Source organism: Electrona antarctica, assembly GCF_951216825.1.
Source record: "Electrona antarctica genome assembly, contig: scaffold_41, whole genome shotgun sequence".
Taxonomy (NCBI): Eukaryota; Metazoa; Chordata; class Actinopteri; order Myctophiformes; family Myctophidae; genus Electrona; species Electrona antarctica.
The window spans coordinates 492,373-519,972 of NW_027638439.1; the positions used below are offsets into that span (position 1 = coordinate 492,373).

The 27,600-nt window shown below is 42.2% G+C and overlaps 1 protein-coding gene across 1 annotated transcript in view; it reads right to left on the reverse strand.

Annotated features, from left to right (window-relative positions):
- Positions 1-6,992: 6,992 nt before the first annotated feature.
- LOC306918077 (uncharacterized protein) overlaps positions 6,993-27,600 on the reverse strand; it is a gene marked incomplete at its 3' end in the record, with an annotated part of 70,444 nt that continues 49,836 nt past the window's right edge. The window contains exons 4-5 of the mRNA XM_079530965.1: positions 11,292-11,432; positions 6,993-7,012 (exon numbers count right to left, since the gene is read on the reverse strand). Coding sequence (XP_079387091.1) covers positions 6,993-7,012; positions 11,292-11,432 — 161 coding nt within the window. The remainder of the gene's footprint in view (positions 7,013-11,291; positions 11,433-27,600) is intronic.

Consider the following 27,600-nt stretch of genomic DNA (forward strand, 5'->3'; position numbering starts at 1 on the left):
AATAAACAAAAATTGCTCCTGAATAGTCATCAGTAAATGCTGAAGTGAATTTGAATCCATCTTTAGCCGTTGGATCGATCGGTCCAAATAAAGCAGTGTGTAGTTCTAGTGCAGCTTTAGCCCTTTGGTCTGGCTCTCTGTTTCGGCTCTGAGCAAATTTACCTTTTGTGCACACTTCACAGACAATTTGGAAATATCAACTTTGCCTTTAATTTCCATACCCTTAGTTACATTCTGCAATTTCAACACATCTTCTTAGTTGCAATGGCCTAGAATGTCATGCCACGTTTTGATATCATAGCACCCATGACATTCATCAACATCAGAATTTCTCTCTACAGTGTTTAAATAAAACAATCTGTCATGTACCTTTATGTTGAATGTTGTACCGTTTTTATGGATGAGCTTGTTCTGTCCCTCTTTGAATATGACTGTGGCTCCGTTAGCTGTAGCTGCATTGACTGCATTGACTGCATTGACTGCATTGACTGTCATGTCTTGGGGAAAGGATGGAACGTAGAGCGCCCCCTTCAGCATCGTTTCCACCTCACGACCCTTGTTATCTCTCAGCCAAACGTTTGCAGTACCTCTCTTCAGCGCTATGCCAGAGGCCCTCACTCCATCAGCCATCTCCAGAACATGCTTTCGTGGCTCGAAACTCTCGTCGAAGTTTTGGAACTTCTTCGCGTCGGTCACAATGTGTGACGTAGCCCCGGTGTCAACCATCAGCCCTCTGCTCAGAGCAATGCTCCGACAGAGTCTCTGCTTCGGTCCCCCGGTGCCGTCCACTTGGCAAACCTTGAAAGCGGACGTGTGCTCCTCTTTATCCATGGCATGTTGTTGCACGTTGACGTTGTCTCTCAGTCTTCTCCGCCTGCAGTTGGTATCGTTGTGCGTGGAACTTTTGCAAAAACTGCACCACTGTCTCTGCTCCCTCTGACCAACAGCAGCCTCAGTGCACTTGAAAGCTTTATGCCCCCTCTGGCTGCAGTTGTAACAGGACAGTTTCACGTCTTTGCCTTTCATCACGCTGTCTCCGACGGAGTTGCACTTGCCACTGAACTTATCAGCGCTCTTGTAACTCCTCAGCTTGGTTTTAAACTCAGCGAAGGTCATCTTGTCATCACTTTGTGTAATGTGGATAGAAAATGGCTTGTATGATTCTGGCAGCCCCTTCAGAATCATAGCTGTTCGGTTATTTGGCGATGGTAGGCCTGGGCTCCGACCAGCCCGAGAGCAAGCAGATTGTTAGAGACTAATACGCACAGTTTGAACTAAATGTCCAATAATAGCTTATATTTGACGAACTCAAACGTGCTTTTTATAGGGTTTTATTAATTCATTATTAAACAAACACATATAACATACATTCACACGTTCTGTTCACACTTCCCCCAACACAAGATGAATTCAGTACCCTGGAGCTTGTCCTATTGGTCCGGTTCTACCCTGCTCTGATGGTTAGGAATTCTAGCTATCATTAAACACTCTCAGCTGACCAGAATCGGCCCTGTCCTGACTATCAGATATTGGTAAAGCTTAGCTTCCTTGTTGTAATGCAGACTTAGTTCAGTGATATGTGTATCACTAAGTGGTTTTAAATCTACGTTATCATTAATTAATTATTGTTATTAATTGATTAATTGATCGGGAGACAAAGAAACACAATAACACTTGGTTACAATCTAAACATCATATTACATAAATTATGAATAATGCACAATTATATATAGCATTTATACGCACCGCTGGCATCTGCCTGCTTCATGTTTCATGTTCGATGTTATTTGTGAATCTGCTTGACACTAGGCCATACAGAATAGTTACAGTAGGCTCTGACTGAAGTCACACCTCCATGCTAACACTTACAGCCAATCAGAAGCCACTGAACATGCATCCTTCCTGGCCTCTCTGTGAGAGGGCAGTTAGAGATCTGACTTTAGGTTAGATTAAACTGTCAGACTATTACAGGTATTATTATTTAGGCTTCTTACCAACCCAATATATAATAGGTTATTAGAACACATTTAAACAATTGAAGAGGAATTAAAGATTAAAGTTTACTTATTCCACATTGCCATGTTATACTTGTGTGAGTTGACACTGCTCTGGGAGGTGTCATAAACTATAGACCCTTCACAGCTGGAATGCTGACAAGCAGCTAAACCCCAGCAAGGAAGTGGCCTGGCATTTATGACCTCCCAGGTTCTCCTTACCCCACAAATGAGCAGTTATTCTCTCTTCTTTGGAAATACACTTAGACCCCATAATCCAATATATTTTCTACCCCAATTTCTGAGAATACATCTCGCACATCCATAAATAACACGACAATAGCTGTCAACAAGCTGTCACTTATAGTCTCTTCCGCATTCCTCAACTTCCCCAGCGCTGCGATAGCGGCTTCTGCTAGCATAATATAGTCAGTGATTGTCTCATTAGCAGCTTTCTGGAGCTACGTAAGCTCTGTGTACAAACAAATCACTCTTGGTTTTCCCTTACCAGCATGGTGATTGTTCAGAATCTTCAACGCCTTCCTCCCATCATCTGCTGCATCGCGCTTCGCGCACAATCAAAGACAAACTTTGATCGTCGAGCACTTGAATTAGCTCAGCATATGCCTCCTCATTTCTTTCGGCGTCCATATTGTCGCTGTTGTCAGGCGCATTCAATATGGTGCTCTTCAGTCAAACAAACATAACCTACTCCACGGCTTCCAATATTCTTCCTGCTGGGTCCCATAACCGAGCTACCATTGCAGTGTAGGAAGAATCTAGATAGCCTATAGAGCTAGTCTGATATACGTCGAATATACGGAGGAAATAAATAAGACACAAGTAGGCAGCAGCGTCAATTCACATCATCCTCGTCAGCTTCATGTTGACACACAACAGAACTGACGGGAGGCGTTTATTCAGCCAATATATACACACAGGTTAATGGGCACTTCCTGTTAAGCATGTTCACTTCAGAATAAGAGCATATACAATATAATAAAGATCACATCTCAACATTGGAATTCTTTATAGGAATAATAATCCCTTTTATGTCGTTTTCGAGGAGGTCTTAGACACAATACACTTTAACAACAACAAAGAAAGGAAAAAAACATTTAGACAACACAGAAACTACAACAACCAAATCAACAACAAATATACAAGTAAACAAACATGGTTGAAATACGGTTGGCATAAAATCATAACTTCATAAGGCCAATGGTTCCACACTTAAACAAAACTGTCACAGGGGGAGGGTTATCACTGGCACATTGGCATAAGTGTGTGAGAGAGGATATTTATTTTTGAAATAAAATAGTCAATTAAATTAAGCCCTCATATCTGTATAAGTGTAGGCTATTCTGTAGCCCCTCTCGGAACCCTCCGTAAAGCATTTCTGAAATTTGGATGACACTTTACGTAGGGTCCCTATGCATTTATTCCACGCGATATGGTACACAGATGTACATACTAGGGTTTAATATTTTCCCGGATTTGGCTCATTTTAATTCCCGGGAATTTGCGGACCTTTTCCCGGAAAAAAAGTGCCCACCAAAATGCATTTATATGTATAGATACTTCATATGTTCAATAGAATAGTGATATTTTTTGGTTTAAAACGTTTTATTTGAACGAAATATGAACATATAGCCTACAATAAAAGTATTCAATTAAAATATTAATAATGTTATAGGCCTATACGCTATTCAGAAAAAGGGACACAGGAGTTTGCACTAATACTGTCTAATGACTGTCGAAGCACGGGGAAAAAACGACCTCACGTCTTTCACATAGATACCTTAGCCATGGTCTTTCACCCTTTGAGCATGCAGTGGGTCCCCTTCTCCGCTGCAGAGACTGTGATCATCCCGCTTTGTACTTTATGAAAAGTCCGATTGGGTGTTAAAATAGCCAGCACGTCCAGTGCACAGCACACTGATTATTAGAGAGAGAGAGCGAGAGAGAGCGAGAGAGAGAGAGAGAGAGAGCGAGAGAGAGAGAGCGAGAGAGAGATAGAGACGCTGCGTGTTGGTGCACTATAAAACAAATTGTAGACTACTCATCTTTGTTTGTGTTCCATTTCACGTTATTGCTGCACACATGCAGGCAAAAGCAAAAAGGGGTTTAGAAGTGACAATGTCCATCACAGGGAAAGGAAACTCCTCGCTCCGTCCGTAATACACACAATTCTCACAGAGTGACTGATTAGGCTAATGCTTGACAGGTGCAGCAGCTTTGGGAGCATGCCTGAAGATGTCTGTCAGACATTCATATTTTGCTAAAGTGTATATAAACTCTGTAGGCCTATCTGATTAATTGCGGGAGGATGCAGGATTCGCGGGGTCCCACTGATTTCATCTTGACCGGCCGGCGGCCGTGCCTGCCCGCCCGCAGGTAGGCTATTTAAATACCGCCCGCGCCGCCAACATTTACGTTGGGTCCCGCTGGCTCCAGTTCCCGTTGCAGGCTTGCAGCCCTCGAGTGTAATCCATAATTCCATATAAATATCATCAAACATGTTTGAAAATGATGGGAGGGTTCAGATTGGACATTTGATCACTCATAGATAAGGGGAAAGAACGAGCGCACTGTGTGAAAACTCCTTTAGTGTAATTTCCCTACAAGAAAAAAAAACTCCGGGACAACGTTCCCGAAGAAATTTCCGGGCAAGAAATTGCGTGCCCTATTCCCGGGAGGCCCGAAATCCCGGGTTACCGGCATTAAACCCTAGTACATACCCTCCGTGCAGGCCGTGCTGCTGCCTTTTGGTGGTGGTGAGATGTTTCAAAAGAAGCATAAATCGGCTATAGGAGACAACGGAAACGTGAGAGAAATTTAATTTGGCGCAGAAGCCGTTAAGTATTTTTGTTTGATCGTTTTGGCTGCTCTAAAATCCTCTCTTCCTTCCTTTCTTGACTTCCTTATTGACTTCCCATTGTACCGCCTCCCGCACCGGGACTGGCTAGCTGAGACAGCGCAGATCAGAGGCAGGAACGTAGGGACGCGCAGCTAGCCAGTTCCGGTGCTGGAGGCGGTACAATGGGAAGTGGAAGGAAGGAAGGGAGAATTTCAGAGCAGCCAAAACGGTCAAACAAAGATTAAAAATACTTAACGGCTTCTGCGCCAAATTAAATTTCTCTCACATTTCCGTTGTCTCCTATAGCCGATTTATGCTTCTTTTGAAACATCTCACCACCACCAAAAGGCCGCAGCACGGCCTGCACGGAGGGTATGTACATCTGTGTACATCGCGTGGAATAAATGCATAGGGGCCCTACGTAAAGTGTCATCCAAATTTCAGAAACGCTTTACGGAGGGTCCCGAGAGGGGCTAGCTATTCTGTTACAGTCTGTCTGTCTGTCTATGAGATACAGCGGGTTCAGTCTAATAATCATTACAATGGCCCGAAATGAAAGGAAATATTTCAAAATAATTAAAATGAAGGTTATTATGTAGATTCATTGATTGCTTTATTAGGCAGAAATGTAAACAGTAGGCTACAGAGTACAGTAGTCACCGAATATCACCGAAAAAAGTCCTTGCACTCTTGTTTCCATTCAGGTCCTGGGTATTAAAATCATAATCATGACATGGAGCATAACAACAAAATTAAAATCATCACAAGTTTGTAAATACATCGAAGATGCAAATGTAATCCATTCCTAATGGATGAAGCCATGGCCTGGAAGAGAGGTCATCAGGTGGTCTCCAACCTTCGTAGAGTGTTTCAACCCTTAACCACTACACTCTCCAGTTGGCTACATCATCCATGCTGGCACAAGCATTTCAGGCAAAAAGTGTATTGATACCTGCCAACCAGCGCTGCCCCGGTAAACAAATTTACATCTTACGTGACGGTACACACATTAACCAGTGAACAGTTTCCTCGATATTATTTTCCAAAAGTAAGAAGGTTTGCCCTGTCTGTTAGAAAAATACTGTATTTGAAGGCCCTAGTAAAATGTAGTGCAAGTCATATGGTTTGGTTAAATAAATAGTCTAGTTGCCAGCCCATTGTGAACCTGGACATGTTGAGTACACCAAAGTTTTATGTTAGAAATGTTGAGTATGGGTCCCCAGCATGTAGAAACTGCCGGATGCTAACTTGCATATGTTGAGCAATTTTCATAATATGTGACCACACACACACACTTTTCTGATGCGCCTCACGAGGCTATTATGGATTTATTTGTGCTTCGTATGTACGTGCACAATGCACGTACATTGTGTAAGAGCTGATCTACAGTCTGACAATGTGTCCCATCTGTGGTTTTGTACACCACATAATGTTATCTGCACGACAACATCGTGCAACGAAAGATAATCCAGGCTTGAACCCATAGAGACAGAGTTATTGAACTTGTGGCAGCCGCATCATCATCATCATGGCATTAAATATATTCCCGGTGCAACACTGTAGGCTACCAGAGAATACATTGGGTGTTTATTACTAGATTGATTGCAGCTGCTCATCAATGCAAACTGCAAAGCCGTTATGTTTCATCGAAACTTGGATGAAACACTTGGAATAGGCAAGTTATATAAACACAATCCGTGCCGGGATTCCTTCAAAGTAGGAGCTCTGGGGTGCCGGAAAGACATATCCGCTTTTACTCTGAAACCCACGACCCGGAAACAATCCGGAAAAAAAGTTTGCTTTACATTGGTAGTTTACATTGCTATCGTTTTAATTTATACGATATGTGATCCAAAAAGCGTTCATATTTTGCGGGAGAGACGGATGAGCAGAAATGAAGCGCTAGTATATCCGTCAGATCAAAACCACGGATAGCGCCCTGGATTAGGAGAGACGAGGCATTCTTTCTGCCAAACAGCTAAATCAACGGTAAGCCAACATGAGCCCAGAGTGTAGCATACGGTATCCGAAAGGCGAACTGACATAAAAAAAGGAAAAAATTCAGAATATTCGCCCTGTATCATTGAGGATGCGCTAGGACGTCTACAGACGTCCTTTGGACACATCGGTTCGATTCCCTAGGACGTTTCCAGACGTCCTATGGATGGAATGTGTTAAGGGGATAGGATAGATATTGTGTGTGTGTGTGTGTGTGTGTGTGTGTGTGTGTGTGTGTGTGTGTGTGTGTGTGTGTGTGTGTGTGTGTGTGTGTGTGTGTGTGTGTGTGATCACTGAACATGTTATCTGTTACTGTATCAAACATGTTTGAAAATTATCAGAGTGATCATGATCAACTCGGGACGGTTCAGATTGGATCTTTGAACACTCACAGATCAGGGGGACCATCCTCACTGTTGCTGCTGCTCCACAATTATTTGTGTGGATTTCGGATCTGCAAAATGCACTAAAGAACGCGTTCTATGTGCAAACTCCCAACATTCCCTTGGCGCGCGTTGGAAATGAACGCCTTGGAAGCGCCTTGGAAATGAGCATCCTCAGAAAGACCAGAATGAACTTAAAGCCGAATGAGTGTATACATGAGTCCAATCCTTTTTTAATTGCATTCAACATCGGAATAATCCGGTCAGTTACATCGGAATGGTTTTTAAATCGCATTGAGCATTTTCATTCGGATTTAAGTCTCTGTAGGTGTTTACATGACAACTTTTATTCTGGATAAAAAGGGGTTAAAAGTCCTCATGTAAACCTGGCCACTGACATAGAAACATGAGGCCCTCATGCCTTAATGTGGTTAAGCTTAGACTTCTCTGCATATGAATCTATGTGCATTTGGACTAAAGTGTTTGTCACAAACTGCAGCTAAAGGTTTCCCCCCACTGTATGAGTCCTCATGTGTCTTCTTAGTTTACCGCTGTCATGAAAGCCTTTGTTACAAACTGTACAAGTGGGCTTTTCCCCTGTATGAGTTCTTATGTGTTTTTTTAGATTACCACTCTCACTAAAGCCTTTGTTACAAACTGTACAAGTGAATGGCTTTTCCCCTGTATGAGTCCTCATGTGATTTTTTAGGTCACTGTTGTAACAAAAGCCTTTGCTACAAACTGTGCAAGTGAATGTCTTTCCCCCTCTATGCGTTCTCATGTGTCTGTTTAGAACACCGTTGTCACGAAAGCCTTTGCTACAAACTGTGCAAGTGAATGGATATTCTCCTGTATGAGTTTTCATGTGACTTTTTAAAAAACTGTTGTAACGAAAGCCTTTGCTACAAACTGTGCAAGTGAATGGATTTTCTCCTTCACCTGTATGAGTTCTCATGTGACTTTTTAGAACACTGTGGTAACGGAAGCCTTTGCTACAAACTGTGCAAATGAATGGATTTTCCCCTGTATGAGTTCTCATGTGTCTTTTTAGGTCACTGTTGTCCCGGAAGACTTTGCTACAAACTGTGCAAGTGAATGGAATTTCCCCTGAATGAGTCCTCATGTGTTTTGTATTACCGCCGACACAAAAGCATTTGTTACAAACATTAGAAGTAAAGGGCTTTTCTCCTGTATGACTCTGCATGGAGTGAGTTCCTTTCGATGGTTTCAGGTCCCGGGACATCTTGTTGCTCAAAGACAATCTCTGTCCTTCAACATGTTGTGTTTTGTGTGACTTCAGTGTGTTTAAAGGTGACTGATCTACACTGTGCTGCCACTCATCACTGTCTTCAGTGATGTCAAATGCACTGGGCTGCCACTCATCACTGTCTTCAGTGATGTCAGATTCAGAACAGTGTGAAGAGAAAAGCTGGTCATCACCAGCTGGTTGTGATGTTCCACAGTCCTCTACATCAGCTTGTGTTGTCATGTGTTCAGTTGAGGTGCTGGCTACAGGCTCTGTGTCTCTGTTCTCACCATCCTCATGTTGACTTTTCACTGCTAGTAATGTCAGCATTGGCCTATCAACCTCTTCTGGTCTTTGAAGTAGCTCCTCCTGCTCATCTTTAATGTGTGGGGGATCTGGTTGCTCCTGGACTATACTGGAGCTCCTCTCCTCTTCAGAGGAAACCTCCTCTTTACACACAGGGAGGTGCAGGACGTCTAGGGAAAGATGCAATCAGAAACTGTAAAGGTTTGAACTTTACATTTTCATGCAGTGTTTCCTCTGTTAAATGAAAATCACTGTAGTGATCAGGTGCAGTTCTCAACAACGGAAAATAAAGTATTAATCGGTTAAAATGCTCAGCTGTTTTTATTGCGCTCTAAATTCCCTAATGAATGATGGAAACACTGAGGGACCCTGAACACTAGTCTGATTCATGTTACATTCATATTAATCTAGTCCGATTCATGGTACATTCTGATTGATCCAGGAGTCAACGCATCGATGCAAATCACATTGTTAATGTTAAAACCAATTACGGATTCATCGGTTCATCTTCAAATTTCTGCCGTAATCTTAAAACTCACCCCTTCAGACTCCAATTTAGCCGTGACTAATCTTGACGACCATGCAGTCTTATGCACAGGTTAAAATGTAATTTAGATGTTATTTAAACAGATGCTAGGTTAATTTGTTGACCTGGCATCCTACAGTTTGTCTAGTTTCAATGTACAGATTATTTATTGTGTGATATTATAGTGTTTAGACTGCTGCTAGGTTCATGGTTTACCTACAGGGTAACAGGTACGCTTGCCCCTTTTCCAACTCGCCCCCGCGAAAAGTGAAGAGCGGTCGCCCCGGAATTTCGAAAAGTGAAGACTGCTCGCCCCAAGCCGTGGATATCTCGCCCCACAGCGTGGATATCTCGCCCCAAAGCATGGATATCTCGCCCCATGTTTATTTTACCTTATTAGAACATTTAGTTGTTGTTGGTCAAATGATGCATGGATAATGAATGGCTCAACCCCCTCCATTGTTCTGGAAATTCCATTCTGGAGAACATTTAGAACCAGTTTGTTGTTGTTGTTTGTCAAATGAAAATGATGCATGGATAATGATTGGCTCCATTGTTATGGAAATTCCATTCTGGAAAGGGGTTCCATTCCTCCATTGTTACTGAAATTAGTTGTTGTACTATTATGCTATGTCTGCCTAAAAGTACAGTACTTAGATTAGTTAGAGTTAAAGATTTAGCTGGGGACCTGGGCCTGTTACACTAGGACAGTCTAGATAGTTCCAGTGGACTGCAGAGCGTGGACATTCTAAAGCAGAGGTTCCCAACCACCTTTACGCGAGAAGTGAATCACAAGTTTGCCCGTCGTATTTTCAAAATCCACGAGAAAAAAAGAAAGGACAAACACAGGCAGCGGATTGGCCGTTGCTCGTAGTAGAGTGCGCGACCCTCAATCAACCATTGGAATGCAAATGCGTGCCTTTCAGGCAGCCTTTGTTTCCTACTCGTCTGGCAGGTATATCTATTTGAAAACCTTTAGTGCTACGATTGTGCGTGGAGAGACGACAATTAACACATCTTGCCTGTCCAAAATGTAATTCGTGCCTGCCCAAAATGTAATTCCTGGAAACGCCACTGGTGAAAAGTTGACTCTTTCTCTTCACCTCCTCCTATGATCTTCACCCGTTCATATGTGTGCACAGCCACGGAACAACAGCTGCAGCCTATTTCATCACGATCGCGCTAATGAAACGTATAAAAAAAGTATATGTATCAGAAGTTGATGTTACCCAGGTAAAGTAGGTTAATGCTAATACATCAATCGCACATGTTTAACGTTTTCCATATGTTTTCAGACATGAGCCTAACCTTTTTTTCATTGTTGATATAACGCCATTTAGGTCAATGATATTTGATATAGGCTAACATTATGTTGTGATATAATAATATAGCAGCGGGTATTTAAGGGCCAGTCAACTGTCATCCGTGAGAACGTGTTTTGGTACGATGATGCGTGACCCAAACCGGCACCGCTCTCGCTCTGTTTAAAAGTACAGGAAAAATCTCAAAGTACAGGTAAAAATATAGTACAGGTAAAAATCTCTCTCTGTCTCTGTTTAAAAGTACAGGAAAAAATATAGTACAGGTAAAAATCTATCTCTGTTTAAAAGTAGGCTACATGTAAAAATCTCTCTCTCTCCGTTTAAAAGCACAGGTAAAAATCTCTCTCTCTCTGCCGTTACCTCGAAAATACTACGGTTTTACAGGGCAACTTGTCCGGACTTTTGGGGGCGACTAATTCAGACTTTTGGGGGCGACTTCGCCAGGCTTTGGGGCGACCGTTCTTCGCCGCTTGGGGCGAGTTGGAATTGGGGCGAGCAGTCTTGTATTCACCTACAGTATGATCCTAGATCACTGAGACACTACACTAACTCTATACATTTGATGAATGTGCTTACCTTGCTTACTGTAAGTTGCTCTGGATAAAGAGTGTCTGCTAAATGCCTAAATAGTAAAGTGTAAAGAGCTTGAAACTTACTGAGATCTATGTGGTCTTCAGGTTCCCGTTTAAGGTGGTCTTCAGGTTCCTGTTTAAGGTGGTCTTCAGGTTCCTGTTTAATAGAAACAGTGGTGGCTGGAGGACTGATCTTCACCTGCAGACTGGACTCCACACACTGGTCTGGAATGAAGGAATACAATAAGGACTTTTAACAATAAAGACTTTGATGTGACCTGGATAAGGACTTCATATGATGGGACACAAATAATGGCTTCAATTAGGTTTGTTAAACGACTCATATAGCGAGTCGACGTGTCATGGCCATTTACAGACGTGTCGATCGATTTCTCTCTTTTATTTTTTTTCAATCAGTTGACAGAAGAGTGCAACTGTCCATTGACTGCATTCATTTAAGCGCCACAAGTTATGCAGCTGCACCTATCATGTTTAGAATTTGCATCAAAGCCCCAGTGATATTAAAAAAAATCACACCCGTGTGAACTGAGTGGTGTAAGGTCTTATATAGCCTGATCAGCTGTGGTCTGACGTAATGTCTGACGTAATGAAATCACACCCGGGTGAACTGGGTGACCGTAGCAACCATGCTCATTTTTTTTAGCACAGACAGACAGACAGACAGACAGACTAACAAAGCCAGTTGTAGGAGTGGTTTACACCACTCAAAAATAAATACATGTGTTAAACTGTTAATCCGTAGGAGTGCCGGCAATCTTCACTAGCCTCACGCAGGCAGACTAATCTGCCGTTGCAACAAAAAAAATCCATTCAGTGATATTGTCTGCGAGGCTGTTGTCTGTTTCTCTTCTGTTTTTTTCCTTTGTTTAGGCTTTTCCCCATAGTTTTTGTATATTTTTTGAGGGGCACCAGCCCCTCCTATGCTCAGCCTTGTGTGTCTGTGTGTACCCCATAGGGATGATTTGATTGGCTGAGAAATGTATGTGTAGTATGTATTGAAGATAAAAGTATGTATTGAAGATAAAAAGTGAGGACGCCAATTGGGATTGGCCGGAATGTGATGGACATCAAGCAGTGTGGACTGACATGGAAACAGCTGGAAAGAAGGCCCAGGATGGCAGACTGTAGTCAATGGCTGTTACGGCCCCTATGGCTAGGGGCAAAAGAGCCTGCAACATTTTAGATGGAGGACAACCACTTTGCAGCATAATCCATTTTATTAACCCTCTTATTGCTATACCTAATTAACAGTGGATTGATTCTTCAGCCAGCATTTTTCATATGTTTAATTTGTCATTTTAATGCCAATAGAAAAATCCGCGATATACACACTATATCTCATTCTGACGGGGCAAGACTATAGTATTGGGACAATCAGTCCTGATGGTGGCGGTAACGTCACCATTGTGCCGATTCTGACCAAAAGGAGCGAGTGAACGATGACCACATCCGGTTAGGATCAAAATATCCGGCAGTAGCTTTGCTAGTGTGCCACAATGAAAGATGTCCGGAATGCTAAGCTATCATCGTATTTTTCATAACTAAGTCAAATTAAGCTCTAATCAAGCCCAAAACATCGCATTTTACGCAGCGATGCATGCGCGATCACGCGCGTGCGCGATCGACCGTGCACGCGCGGATTTTCGGCCGGTTTTAGGAAGATTACATCGGCCGTTAGCCAAATTAGCTAAAAAATGCTAAATTTTGCGACAATAAGCTCCCGATTATTGGGAATCAATCGATTACGTCAATTACGTCAGTGGCCATAAGGGATTTATTGATTTCATTACGTCAATTACGTCAATGGCCATAAACCAGTTTTAACAGAATTCAAGTGAATTAAGGCAACATGTACATGATTGGGTTGAATGCAAGAAAAGACAAGTCAATGATAGGAAACCTGAACTAACAAACAACAGTAGCAAACTACAACTAAAACTAACTCCTTTCCGAAGGGAGATAACTCATAACCTAAAATAAATTAAAGGTTGGAGTATAGCGCGGCTGGGGGAAAGAGCCACAAAGCAGTTGTTTCCCCCAATGGCTGCTTAAAGGCGATATGGCCTGCAGCTGTCAGGTCAGCGTCGTCATGGGAACAGCTCCCAATCCGTGGGGGTTGATCAGATCCCCACATGACCATCAAGGTGATTAGTGGCAATCAGCCCAGAGCCCACTCCTCCAATTCTCCAACTGCATGAGAGTATAGATTCACAACAGTGTTGTGGTTTTTACCATATAGACATAATTATGCAAGCCTTGTGTTCAAGACACGTATTGGTAATCATGAATGTAACCAGGCCTAATATCAGAACGAGAGAGAGGCTAGTGCTGTGTGTCAACCTCTGGACTATGTTATTATTATCAGCATTGTGTAATCCTCCACTACTAAGCAGCGTGATATTGTATATTAGCCAATCAACTTTAAGACCAAGGAGTTAGAGAGAGATGGATGTACCTTTAAGGTAATGTTTATTTCTGTTATCATCTGTAACCGGGACAATGTAGTGGGAAAGTCATAGTCATGCAAACATACTCCTAGTAAGAGAAATCTATGAAAATCTGGGAACTAAATCGTTACCAAGAAATTTCTTCACCAATGTGTTTCTAAAGGTGTCTAATAACATGTACTAAAATTTTGAAATTCAACTCCAATTCAATTCAAAATTTCATCATTCTTTAAGTAGCATGTGACATATGAAACTAGGGTGATTTCATGATTCTGAATCCATTCCAAGCATTAGTTTTGCACAAAAAACACTCCTTGGGAGGAAAACGGCCACACAAACGTGATGAGGTCAGCACATTTGGTCAACTGGATATGGCCTAATTTAGCCCAAGGAGTGTTTTTTGTGCAAAACTAATGCTTGGAATGGATTCAGAATCATGAAAACCCCCTAGTTTCATATGTCACATGCTACTTAAAGAATGATGAAATTTGGACTTTTTTGCCTTATATAGGATGTTATGGGTATGGTCACATATTATGCTAATAACTCAATTTTCCCATGGGAGTTCAAACTTTTAGTACATGTTATTAGACACCTTTAGAAACACATTGGTGAAGAAATTTCTTGGTAACGATTTAGTTCCCAGATTGGTCAAATACCTGATAAAATGCCCTTACTATCATGCTCACCGCGACTCAAAAACGTATGAGTCGAAAAATCGTTATTATTTTTTAATTATTGTTCATTTTTTTGTAATAGCTTGTTATAAAACGTTATAAACGTTATAAACTTTGTGGTTTTCTGTGTGTGACACTGCTGTGCTGCTACTTAAGTGCTAACTGTCAGCGCCACTCGTCACATCATGCATGGTAGCTGCTGTTGTTGTGGTACTTTGAGCAGAAAGAATGGAAAGAATAGACTGCATCGTATCTTAGCAACACTGAAAGCACTGTCCCATTGGTCGTGTCATGAGCCAATGGCTGCAGCTTTGAGCTTCCCGGAACCCAGGTTCACATCTCAATGGTCACACTCAAAGACATTGTTGCCATACCGTTTTATTATAAGCGACTTTGGCATTGTTTTTCTGTACGTTTCTTGTAAAAAATTGTAGTTGCAGCAATGCAGCCTGCAACTACAACTTACAGGTTGCGTTTTTTGGGGCTTGTTTTTAAAAGTGTAGTTGTTTATTTGGGCTTAGGTGTCAAGCTTTGTGATGCACAGCGTCAATGCGTGATAGAGAATAAGCAAGTCTTTGTATTACCATTAGCCTACCGGCATATTTTATTTGTATCATAGTCTGGATGTTGTTTTCATTCCAGCGTCTAGCATATTCCTGGCGCTCTCCAGAGAGAACGTAATGACGTCACGTCCTGTGCGTAAACCTTGTCACAGCATACAATACAACACAGTACATAACAGAGTAAGGGCCCCACCTATCAGTAAAATTAACATTAGGTTTGTTTCTAAAGTCTAGTTGCTTGTTTGGGCTTGTTTCTAAAGTGTAGTTGCTTATTTGGTCGTTTCTAAAGTGTATAACTTTTTGGGCTTGTTTCATATTGTTGTTTAAACCAGTGATTCCCACAAATTTTCATGTCAAGGACCTCCAGATTACAACCTAGATCTAGACATATTTTGTGCCAGGAACCCCCATACAAGATTTGTGTTGTTGGTAAAAGGTTTCAAAGAATATTCCACATTTTGTAAAAGAAAATAATAATAATTCCATGATTTATGTTTCGAAAATAGAAGATCTACACGATGGGTTGTGAGCTTGTAGATCGGCTATTTTCAAATAGCCTAGTAGTCACTTCTTTTTGGCTTGTTTTCATAGACCTGAATGCTTATTTGCCTCACAAATTGGCAACCATTGGCAACCATTGGCTAGGCACTAGGCAGTAAAGTAAACTCACTTTTGCTGCCACAATTATGATTTTGTTATTTTGATATTAGGTTTGGTATTTGTTTTGTACAAGGTGTTATTTTCTACATGTTTGTTTTCATTTCTATATTGGTTTCTACACTTTTTAATGATTTTCGTAACTGTTCATTTTCAATACCATATTGCCGTCATTTCCGGCGCCCCGACCATATATGGTGTGTCGAGAAACCTCACAGGTTCACAGTCATTGCAGCTTCCGTCTGGCCGTCAAGCAGACGGGAGTTTGTTTGTTATGGAGCGTGTTGCCACTAAAGGTTTGTTTGTTATCTCGTCCCATGCCTTAAGAAGTTTGTCAACATTTCAGTTTCATGTTTCATGTTATATTTCTGTATGAGTTTCATTGACCGTTTGTTTATTGCTTTTCCTTTCAGTCCTGGTTGTTCAAATGGGTTCCTTTACAATGTACACATTCGTTCATTCCCTTTGAGATCCGTGCAGTCAGTAAGGTAATTAAGTTGTTCATATTTCCTTTTCTTTATATTTCGTTTATATGCTTTATTTGTTGTTTATTATTTGATCACTGATTATTGTTTGTTTTGTGTTTCGTCAGTTTTGACGTGGGTTTTTGGACTAAATAAAACCGCCAGTACATGCTACAACTGCCTCGTTTCAAGTTCGTATCAGAGGGAGTGACAGTCAAAACTTAGACGCAGACCAGCTCACCAACGGCAGCCCCGGGTCGTCCGTCCGTCCGTCCGAGGTCCAGCAGACGACAGCCTACAGAACCAGCGGGCCCGGCCGGGCCGTTGCGACTCACGACGCTATCGGCGTCACTGTCACACACTACAGCTGCTGATTGTTGGTGAAAATACGGTGCATGGACCCTTCCGAACTGAAAGATCCAGGCTTGATAAAGGCACACGTTTGTTGTCGACTACGACAGGTAACGCACACACGACACTTTACAGTTTCAAATGGAACAAAGACTGTGCTGCTAAACCTTGTCAAGAGACTTTTAAAGAGACATTTCAAATGAAGGAAACGAAGAAGAGAATCACATTATAAAACAAACGGGTCTAGAGTGAACTGTTTTATTTTTGTTTTTCTATTTGATGGTTTGGTTCCACTGCGTCATTGTTGAATTAAATGCAATATAAAGGGCACTGTTGAAATTGTTTTTTACTGGTTTTAAGTTTGGTTAAGTGTGAGCTATTAAGATGTCGGGCAAAGGTGACGCCACAATAGCAACTGAAGGGCAAACGCATGTAAATGAGCCATCACAAACTGAAGAGCCAGTTCAAGCAACAGAACCACCAGTTAAAGAATTTAAAGATGCAGAAACCGATCCTTTGGGTTCCCCCCCCTCCTCCTCGCAGAGGAGAACGATCACGCACACTTACTGAAAAGGGAAAAGTTTTGCAACGTGAGAAAATGAAAAGTTGGTTATATAATTTCGACTGTGTTTATGAGCATTGGAAAATCCAGGCAAAAAGAACAAAAATGGGTGTCATTAACAACGCTCCACATGATGAGCTGAGAGGCTATATCAAAGCTGTTGAGAAAGACATGGAGGAGTTGAATGAAATCTACAATAAATATCGGGCACTTGAAATGCCACCAAATGACCTGCGGCGCAAATTGGATAAAGGTAATCAAGTGACAAAAAATGTAATTGGAAATGCAACAGCTCAGCTACAAGGAAAGGAGGCAGAGTTAAATTGGCCAGATGTAAGTTCTGTGTTTGACTCCAGTGTAGGTGGCTCCTTAACAACATGTCATCAATCTAATCACTCTGGTCAATCTCAAGCAGGCTCTCATATCTCTAAACCACAATCTGTTAAACAATCTGCTGCAGAGTTTGAAGCCACCCAGGCTGTTCTAAAAATCATGACACAACAGGAAAACCATCGACAAACTTTAATGCTAATGGAAAAGGAGGACGTCACAAGAAATCAGACTGAGCATGAATTAAAACTGGAAATTGATCGTTTGGAGCAGCTCAAGAGGATAAAGGCGACCAAAGCTCAATTGCAGATTGCTGGAGCAAGTCACAAGCATCCTTCACAGCACCCACCACCAATGAAGCCTGTAGTTCAAAATGGAGATAATGAGCAAATTATCAAAGCACTTGCTGAAGCAATCACCTCTAACAGACTTCCCATCCCAGAACCTTCTGTCTTTCATGGAGATCCCCTAAAATTCAATATTTGGAAAACCTCATTTCAGACCCTAATTGAAAGAAAAAATATTCCCACAGTTGAAAATATCTTTTTCTTGCAAAAATATATTGGAGGCTCAGCCAAAGAGGCAATTGATGGATATTTTCTGATGGACACTGAGGAGTCCTATCATGCAGCATGGAACCTATTGGAGGAAAGATATGGAGATCCATTCATTATCGCTAAGGCATACAGAGACAAACTGCACAGTTGGCCAAAAGTTAAATCAGAAGGATGGTACAGAACTTAGGAAATTTGTTGATTATTTAAGGAGTTGTGAGACTGCTATTACACGTAACAGCCACTTGAAAATATTGAATGATCCTATGGAAAATCAAATACTTGCAACAAAACTGCCAGACTGGTTGCTGACAGGATGGAACCGCTCAGCAACAACTTATCAATTACAATATGGACAGTTCCCTAATTTCAGTTACTTTGTCACTTACCTTAATCTTGAAGCCAGCATCGCCTGCAACCCTATCACTTCATTCACAGCAGTGCGACAAAGAGAAAATGACAACCTCAACAGAGTCAAGAACGCACCTGTCGCCTACAAAAATCCAACTGCACAAATCTTCACTACAGCCACTACTGAAAACCCTTCTAACATATGCCACCTCTGCAATAAACCAGGTCATGGTCTTTTCAATTGTCGCCATTTCATAGCCAAGCCGCTTTCTGACAGAATTCAATACATACGCAGTGAGAGACTTTGTTTTGCATGTTTAAGCCCTGGCCATCAATCGCAAAGCTGTAGCCATAGACTGACATGTGACACATGTAATAAACGTCACCCAACATGTCTTCATGATGACCACTTTACTTTTGTACCCAAAAGGGAATCATGTCACAATGAGGATGGATCACAGGCAACACCTATCCATACAGTGACCAACCAATCTAACAGTGTTGTACAAAAATAAACAAATGCTCAAACCACCTCAATAATACCGGTTTATGTGTCCACACCAAATGACCCTAAGGAAGTTCTTGTCTATGCCATGCTTGATTCCCAGAGTGACTCTTCATTTATACTTTATGAGGTGGCAGACATGTTGAATGCCCCTGCAGAACCGGTTAAGTTAAGGTTGTCCACCATGTCTTCTAAAGGGACAACTGTAGCAAGTAAGAGACTTAAAGGCATACAAGTAAGAGGATTATTTTCCGACAAGAAGATCACTGTACCCACCACTTACACCCGTGAATTCATTCCAGCAAACCGGTCTCATATTCCTACCCCACAAACTGTCATGTCATGGCCACATCTGCAGCATCTGTCAGACCACATTGCACCTTCTGAAGATTGTAAGATTGCCCTATTGATTGGCTATAATTGCCCCCAAGCCCTTCTTCCTAGAGAGGTTGTAAGTGGCAAAGAAAATTGGCCCTATGCTCAAAGAACCGATCTAGGCTGAAGTGTCATAAGTTATGGAGCACCATGTGATTACAGTGATGTCGTTGGCATCAGTCACCGTATTTGCATAAGACAAGTGACTCCTGAACCAAGCCCAACAGTGAACCTCAAAGGTGAAGGTCATAAGAATCGAAGCAAATAAATTAGTGCTGTAACTAAAGTCCAAAATCTGATGTTAAGCAAGTTAACAATGTCTCTCAAGCTCTCTCTTTCTTGCCTAAAGTGAAGCATGAGATGAAGCCAAAACCAGACTGTCAATTTGAAATGCCCTTGCCCCTCAAAAAGAAGTGCCCAAATCGTAACGCATCATGTGCCATTCAGTGTATACCCCACCCCAGAGTTTATCATCCTAAAAGACCTGGTAAATCACATGGGATATTTGATTGTTCAGCAAGGTTTAGAGACTCATCCTTGAGCGACCATCGTACAGGTCCAGCGCTTACCAACTCATTGGTGGGAGTTCAGTGTCTATTCCACAAGGGCCCCATCTGTGAAGTGGACCGACTGACCCACCAATGCCATGTCAAAGTTGAAGGTCAAGACTATTCAAGGTTCTTATGGTGGGAGGAAGGCAAGATTCCCCCCGTTCACTGTCAAGCAGTACCAGCTTCACCACTTCTCTGATCTCAGTTGTGAATACAGACTCAAGTTGTCCTCGACTATATAAATAATGATTTAAGTCTATTCCATGTGTTCGTTGCAAACGGAATCTAAATAATCAAGTCTCTTACTGATCGAAGCAGTGGCACTTTCGTTCAGTCTGAATTGTACAGATCATGCGTCAAGATTGGCCCAGATTTATGGCAAAGAGCTACCCAAAGGAGAAACATGATGGAAGAGATCACGGACGATCCTGAACTTCACAAGGCCCATGTATATAGGACGGAGGCAAAAGGAAGTCAGGACATTGCTTGACCACTTGAATAAGTTCTCTAATGGAAAAGTGCTATCAAAGCCGTTGTCTGAATGCCAAGTTGCACAAACTAGAACTTTAATTGTCACAGAAGTTGATCCTAGTCCTGATGTAAGGATTGAGAGGGTCACACTTTGATGGGAGATTCAACCTTGAGTAATCAGGGGAAACGATGTACAAACCCAGTTCATCTCGACAGACCCGTACAAAAAATGTTGTACTGGTTGAAACTGATTAAGTCCTATGTCATGAATTGATTTAAGTTGAGAAAATCAATGTGATTTTGGTGGGAGTTTTGCTGCCACAATTATGATTGTTATTTTGATATTAGGTTTGGTATTTGTTTTGTACAAGGTGTTATTTTCTACATGTTTGTTTTCATTTCTATATTGGTTTCTACACTTTTTAATGATTTTCGTAACTGTTCATTTTCAATACCATATTGCCGTCATTTCCGGCGCCCCGACCATATATGGTGTGTCGAGAAACCTCACAGGTTCACAGTCATTGCAGCTTCCGTCTGGCCGTCAAGCAGACGGGAGTTTGTTTGTTATGGAGCGTGTTGCCACTAAAGGTTCGTTTGTTATCTCGTCCCATGCCTTAAGAAGTTTGTCAACATTTCAGTTTCATGTTTCATGTTATATTTCTGTATGAGTTTCATTGACCGTTTGTTTATTGCTTTTCCTTTCAGTCCTGGTTGTTCAAATGGGTTCCTTTACAATGTACACATTCGTTCATTCCCTTTGAGATCCGTGTCAGTAACGTAATTAAGTTGTTCATATTTCCTTTTCTTTATATTTCGTTTATATGCTTTATTTGTTGTTTATTATTTGATCACTGATTATTGTTTGTTTTGTGTTTCGTCAGTTTTGACGTGGGTTTTTGGACTAAATAAAACCGCCAGTACATGCTACAACTGCCTCGTTTCAAGTTCGTATCAGAGGGAGTGACACTCACTGACAGGTCTGCTCTGAGCGGTGAGCGCTCTTCTCGTTGTGAAGAAAGCAGGACAGAGTTGTCAAATAAATTGTGGCGTCATTCATACTGTAGTTATTCCCCCCACCCGACGGGACTCGTGACAGGCTGCAGACACTTGAGAGTTGGGACATAGCCGATAGCGCCGCTGCTAGTTCAGTGTCATTGTTGTTTACAAAATAAATATTTATTTATTTATTATTGGGCTTTGATGCAAATTCTAAACCTATGCATAGTTGCGTTCAACTGCTGCGCAGCAAAATAAATAAATAAAAAGAGGAAAAAAATCGATCGACACGTCGATTTGCAGCCTCGATTTAGATAGATAGATAGATAGATAGATAGATAGATAGATAGATATCCTAATGTCACGATTCGCTACTACTACAATCTGCACGCAGTCTGTTGCATCATCGTCAACTAAAAACACTGTCTGACGTAAGTCATAATGTAGTTGACTTTCTTGTTAGATTAGAACTAATGAGGTTTAAAACAGTTGCAAAACTCATGAGAATAGTCTACTGCTTAGCTTAAAACACACACACACACACACACACACACACACACACACCTGCTAGTCTGATGGGTGGCTGTAGCATCACGTCCAGCAGTTTGTTCTGTTTCTCCAGCAGAGTTTGTGTCTCCAGCTCTGTCTGGAAGAGGTTGCACATGAACTCCCCCACCGCGCTGAGGCGCTCCAACACAAACACTCTGACATTAAGCGTCACACTACAAACATCAACACCACGCCGTTTGTCCAAAACACACAATATCTCCTCTCCCACCGACGTCATGTGTTCATTTATCTTCAGCCGTACAGACTCCATTTGACTCAGTTTACCTCCTTTATGAGACATTTTCACCAACTGTAAAATACCAATATAATGTGTAGAGCTCTCTGTTCCTACTGTAAAATACTAATAATCTATTTTCTTACGACGAGGATCACAAACAAAGATGTTCCAGAACCTTCCGCCTCGCCGATTCCGCCATTAAGGCTGATAATAAACAACACGCATTTACTTCCGGGTCAACGTGTCACGAGCATGCGCAGCAAAGGATGCAGACGCTGTTGCCTGTCGCCACCTGGTGGAGGTGGAGTGTAACTGTTACTGAATACAAGGATGGTGAATGGTGATTGAAATTATTTATAGGCCTATAGCCGGGGTGCCACAGGCCCAAGAGCTCAATGGTTAAGGATTAACCTGTGATGTCATGCCGTATTTTTTATACCACACCATAGACAACCAATATAAGGCAACATTTTCCAAATTCCATCTTGCTATAAGTAGCATGTGACAATTGTGACATGTCAAACTAGGGGGTTTTCATGATGATTTTGCACGAAAAACACTCCTTGGCCTGAATTCGGCCTTAGCCACTTGCCAAAATGTGCCCAAATGTGCTGACCTCATCACATTTATGCTGACCTCATCACATTTGTGATGACAGCTATGGCCGTTTTTAGGCCAAGGAGTGGTTTTCGTGCAAAACTAATGCTTGGAATGTATTCAGAATCATGAAAACTCCCTAGTTTGACAAGTCACAATTGTCACATGCTACTTAAAGCATGATGGAATTTGGAAAATGTTGCCTTAATTATATTGGAGGGAGGGCGAGGTGAATTTACCTCATGGGTGGCTCATGGGTCGGCCGGTCGGCCCATGGGTCGGCTGCATGGGTCGGCTGGTCGCTCCATGGGTCGGCCGGTCGCTCCATGGGTCGGCCCATGGGTCGGCCCATGGGTCGGCCCATGGGTCGGCCCATGGGTCGGCCGGTCGCTCCATGGGTCGGCCGATGGGTCGGCCGCATGGGTCGGCCGCATGACCCATGAGCCACCGGCCGACCCATGGGCCAACCAGGCGACCCATGGGCCGACCGGCCGACCCATGAGCCGACCGGTCAGCCGGTAAATTCACCTCGCTCCTTCTGGAGGATTGGTTGTCTATGGTGTGGTATACAAAAATGGCCATAACTTTTTTTCGTGATGTTTCCGGCAGAGCGCGTCATCGAGGATTGGGCAACAAGCGCTCCTAGGCTGTGGAGCGATGTGATCGGTTTTGATATCATTAATCTCCGTCCTATTTATCAATCTCCGCCTTGGGCACTTGACCATGAACTTGACGGAGATGTCCGCCCTGGGCCTCCATGGTGTCAGGAGGTTTGAAAAAAATCATTAACATGGTGAAGTACATCTTGATGACATCATCAAGATGTACTTCACAATGTTAATGTGAAGTACAATTGACTACTAATCATTTCATAATAATAATAATGACTCAACCAGACAATAACTCCCCCTTTTCTGTTGAATTTATTGACCTCCAACTTGTCAGTAAATGGTCACCATAGGTCACAGGGTCATTCAGTTATAGTTTTCTCAACTAGTGGAAAGAAAAAAAAGTCAACTAAATCCCCCATATAGTGCTGGCCTTCAGCAGGGGTCTGCTCTCAATATGGCTCAGACTGTGACATTATGTATAATGCAAAGAAGAGCAATATTATGATTGTAAGAACCAAGGAAGAGAGTAAACTGTCATTTCCAGTCTTTTTTCTGTCTGGTACAGCCCTTAAGGTTTGTGGTGAGGTCAAGTACTTAGGCCATTATTTAACAACTATCGGATGATAGGGACATCTACAGGCAACGTAGAATGTTATATGCACAAGCAAACATGATTGTTCGTAAGTTTAGTATGTGTTCAGCTTCTGTGAAGTCCACACAATTTAAATATTTTTGCACACCGATGTATACTGCCCACTTGTGGCGGCGCTACAAAAAGAGCAGTATGCAGAGACTCAATGTGGCTTATAATGAGACAAGTGCAAAGGTGCAGCAGTGAGACTGCTGCTTAAAGTGCAAAGGTGCAGCAGTGAGACATGAGACTGCTGCTTAAAGTGCAAAGGTGCAGCAGTGCAAGTGAAATGTTTGTCAGTATCGGCTTACCCACCTACTCCGCTGTGCTGCGAAACCTCATGTACACATGTATGTGTAGGCTGTCTGATTCTTCCAACAGCATTGTTTTAATTCTGACTAACCCTTTTATTGAGTTCAAACTTCAGTCAGGTTTGTTTCTAAACTGTGGAACCATTGGCGTGTAACCTGTATATTGTGTATAATATGCATTTATGATTTTATGTAAACAATGTCTGCCTTTGTTTGTCTTTGTATTTGTATGTTTTATGTCACTATGGACCTTGTGTCTTTAAAAGTTTGATTGATGGGTTTAATATTGTTAGAATGTAAATATATTATCCAGATACCTAAATATATCTTAGCAATCTCCCAGTTACCAGTTTCTTTCTAGAATGTTGCATAGAGCATGACCTGGGGGAGGAGCTAGATAGGGGTGGAGCACATGCAGCAGTTTGTTAGGTTATGATTGGCTGAGACAGGGTTCTATTGTTCTCCACTTTGGCCAATCAATCCCAAGCAGTTAGTGGTTCCACCTCAGGCTCTCTAGTATAGAATAGTTTGTAGTTGTCATTTCTCCACAACTCCTCCAGGATATCAATCATTTCTAATCACATCTGACTGTGGACTCCAGGCTTGAAGTGAAGATGGACTCTCTCAACACCACCACAAACGATTCTGCTCAACAGGGAGGACCCAATGATCACCAAGACCTCTGTAAGTTATTTACTGTGTCTATATGGATATACAGCACGTCTTTTTGCTGGACTTTATTTTAAGGCTTGTTAATTGTGGTAATTAACGAACACTTATTTATCTTTGTTTCCAATTCAGTGTTGCATCATCAGTCTGGCTTCCCTGTTCTACCAGAGGTGAATGAACAAAGAAGCTTGGCTAAGCAAAAATGCCACTGCTGTGATCAGTGTGGTAAACGCTTCCCTACAATGCCCAAACTTAAAATACAACAGAGGATTCACACTGGAGAGAAACCCTATGGATGTGATCAGTGTGGACAACACTTCTCACAAATGGCCAGCCTTAAAAGCCACCACAGAATTCACACTGGAGAGAAACCCTATGGATGTGATCAGTGTGGACAACACTTCTCTGACAAGTCCACCCTGAAAAAACACCAGATAATTCACACTGGAGAGAAACCATATGGATGTGATCAGTGTGGACAACACTACTCTACAATGGCAATCCTTAAAAGACACCAGATAATTCACACTGGAGAGAAACCCTATGGATGTGTTCAGTGTGGGAAACACTTCTCTCAAATGGTACACCTTAAAATACACCAGAAAACTCACACTGGAGAGAAACCCTATGGATGTGATCAGTGTGAACAACACTTCTCTCGAATGGATAGCCTTAAAAGACACCAGAGAATTCACACTGGAGAGAAATCCTATGGATGTGATCCGTGTGGCCACCACTTCTCTGACAAGTCCACCCTTAGAAAACACCAGAAATGATTGTTATATGTGTGTGGAAAAGCTTTTGGTATATTTTGTGAACATACAGCTGCATATATAGATCGATTTTATTTTCAACTGAAAAGAGGGCGTTTTCCTTTATTTGATTGCATCCCACCAAACCACCTCGTAGCAAGTCCACAAATAGTGTGGGATCTTGAGGTGGTCTTTTTTTTGTGAAACAATTTGAACGCACAACAGAGTCAATGCATAGATTACACTCTACTGCTGTTGCACTGCATGGTACTGTCACTTATGACTGTTAAGAGACTGCATTTGTATCTGATGCTGCAAATGTTTGACTACTTGCAAAAGAAGCATTTCTAATTGTATGTATTATTCCCTTGGACATTATGTATATTAGGCATTTTATATTAGACATTGTGTTACGTTCACATCATTGGCTGCATTCCAACTGAGAGAAGAAATTAGCACAATACATTTTGTAAATAATTGTTCTATTGATATATGTTGTAAACATGGTTGAAATAAACGTGTTACGTTGAAATATGCGTTGTGTACGTTCTTAAATATGGCCCAGAACAGGATCATATTTTCCAGTTAACTTAGCCTATAAATGGTAAATGGTGCATTTATATAGCGCCTTTATCCAAGGCACTTTACATAGATTGTGCATTACATTCACCCATTCACACACAAATTCATACACCGATTGCAGCGGAAGCCATGCAAGGTACCAACCAGCACATCGGGAGCAATTTGGGGTTCAGTGTCTTGCCCAAGGACACTTCGACATGTAGACAGGAGGAGCCGGGATTCGAACCGCCGACCCATGGATCATTGGACGACCTGCTCTACCTCTTGAGCCACAGTCGCCCCTATAATGAATTAAATTTTTATAGCACTTTTCCAAGTGCTCAAAGCACTTACCCTCTGCGTCGTTCGGCCGCTATCTCCTCATGTCGCGCCGAACGCCGAGCCTCAACACCACCGGCGGAACAATGGTCATTGCACTGCCACCAAAGTCGCCTCCCTTCCACACTCACGCCGGCAATGCATTTCTTTACTACAAACACTATCGCCCCAATCACCCACACCCCCGCACGCACACACATGGACACGGAACACTGTCGCCAGGTCTATGAAAACAAGCCCAGAAAAAATGCCATTTAACACGCTACTTACACACACTACAACTCGCGGACCTGGCAACACTGCATCCTGCATCCATTGGCTACAATTGCTAATTTGTTGCCACATCTAAGAAAACCAGCCTGCAAACCCTGACTTCCTACAGGCTACTTCTTACACACACTACCACGCGCTTACAATACGTGGACCTGGCAACACTAACATGCCCTCTTCCATTGGCTCTAACCCCACCACGTGACCCACAAGTTTCCATGTTACATTGCATAGTTCCCAAAAGCCAACCGGAACTACTGGGCTATACGCGAAAATATGAGCAAGCGTCGGAATGGAAGGTGACACAGACATTGTAAATGAGCTATACCCCCAAACTGTGGAGGGCAGCATTGCACGTAGTCTGCAAGCCGGCCGGAAACCAAATGAAGAAGAAGAACTAGCCTACCGGAAGTTACACACTACACACACACACATTAGAAGAACAAGACACGCTGCAACAACTTGCTGCAACACAAAACAGCTGCGTACACTGCAGACACATGGGTTCACAGTACACTGTGTGGAGGACTTCTGTATCACAACGCGGGAGTACTTTAACTGACAAGTGAGAGTGTGTGTGCGGGGGGGATTTTGGATCGCATCGCGATAAGTCAGCGAGTGAGTGCGCGCCGTAGGCTACACATATTTACCCAGCGTGTGTCTACGATGTGTAGCCATCCGTTACATGTATGAAGTGGAGTCAGTCAAATCCCGCAATTTCCTTCTTCCCATATTGCGCTGCAACGTAACTCTAGGATTCTACTATCTCTACATGTATTGATTGTATACTAGATAGAACGTCCTTGCGGTCATGTTTCCATCCATCCATGTCTTATATATGTATTAGTAAACACACAATAACAATTCAATATCATCACAACATAAAACAACTAATAGTACAGCCCTGAAAGGTGGATTTACAGACCTGTTGGATGGGGTCAGGACATTCCACACTTGGGTGATATTGCAGTGCTGTTAAGGAGAGAT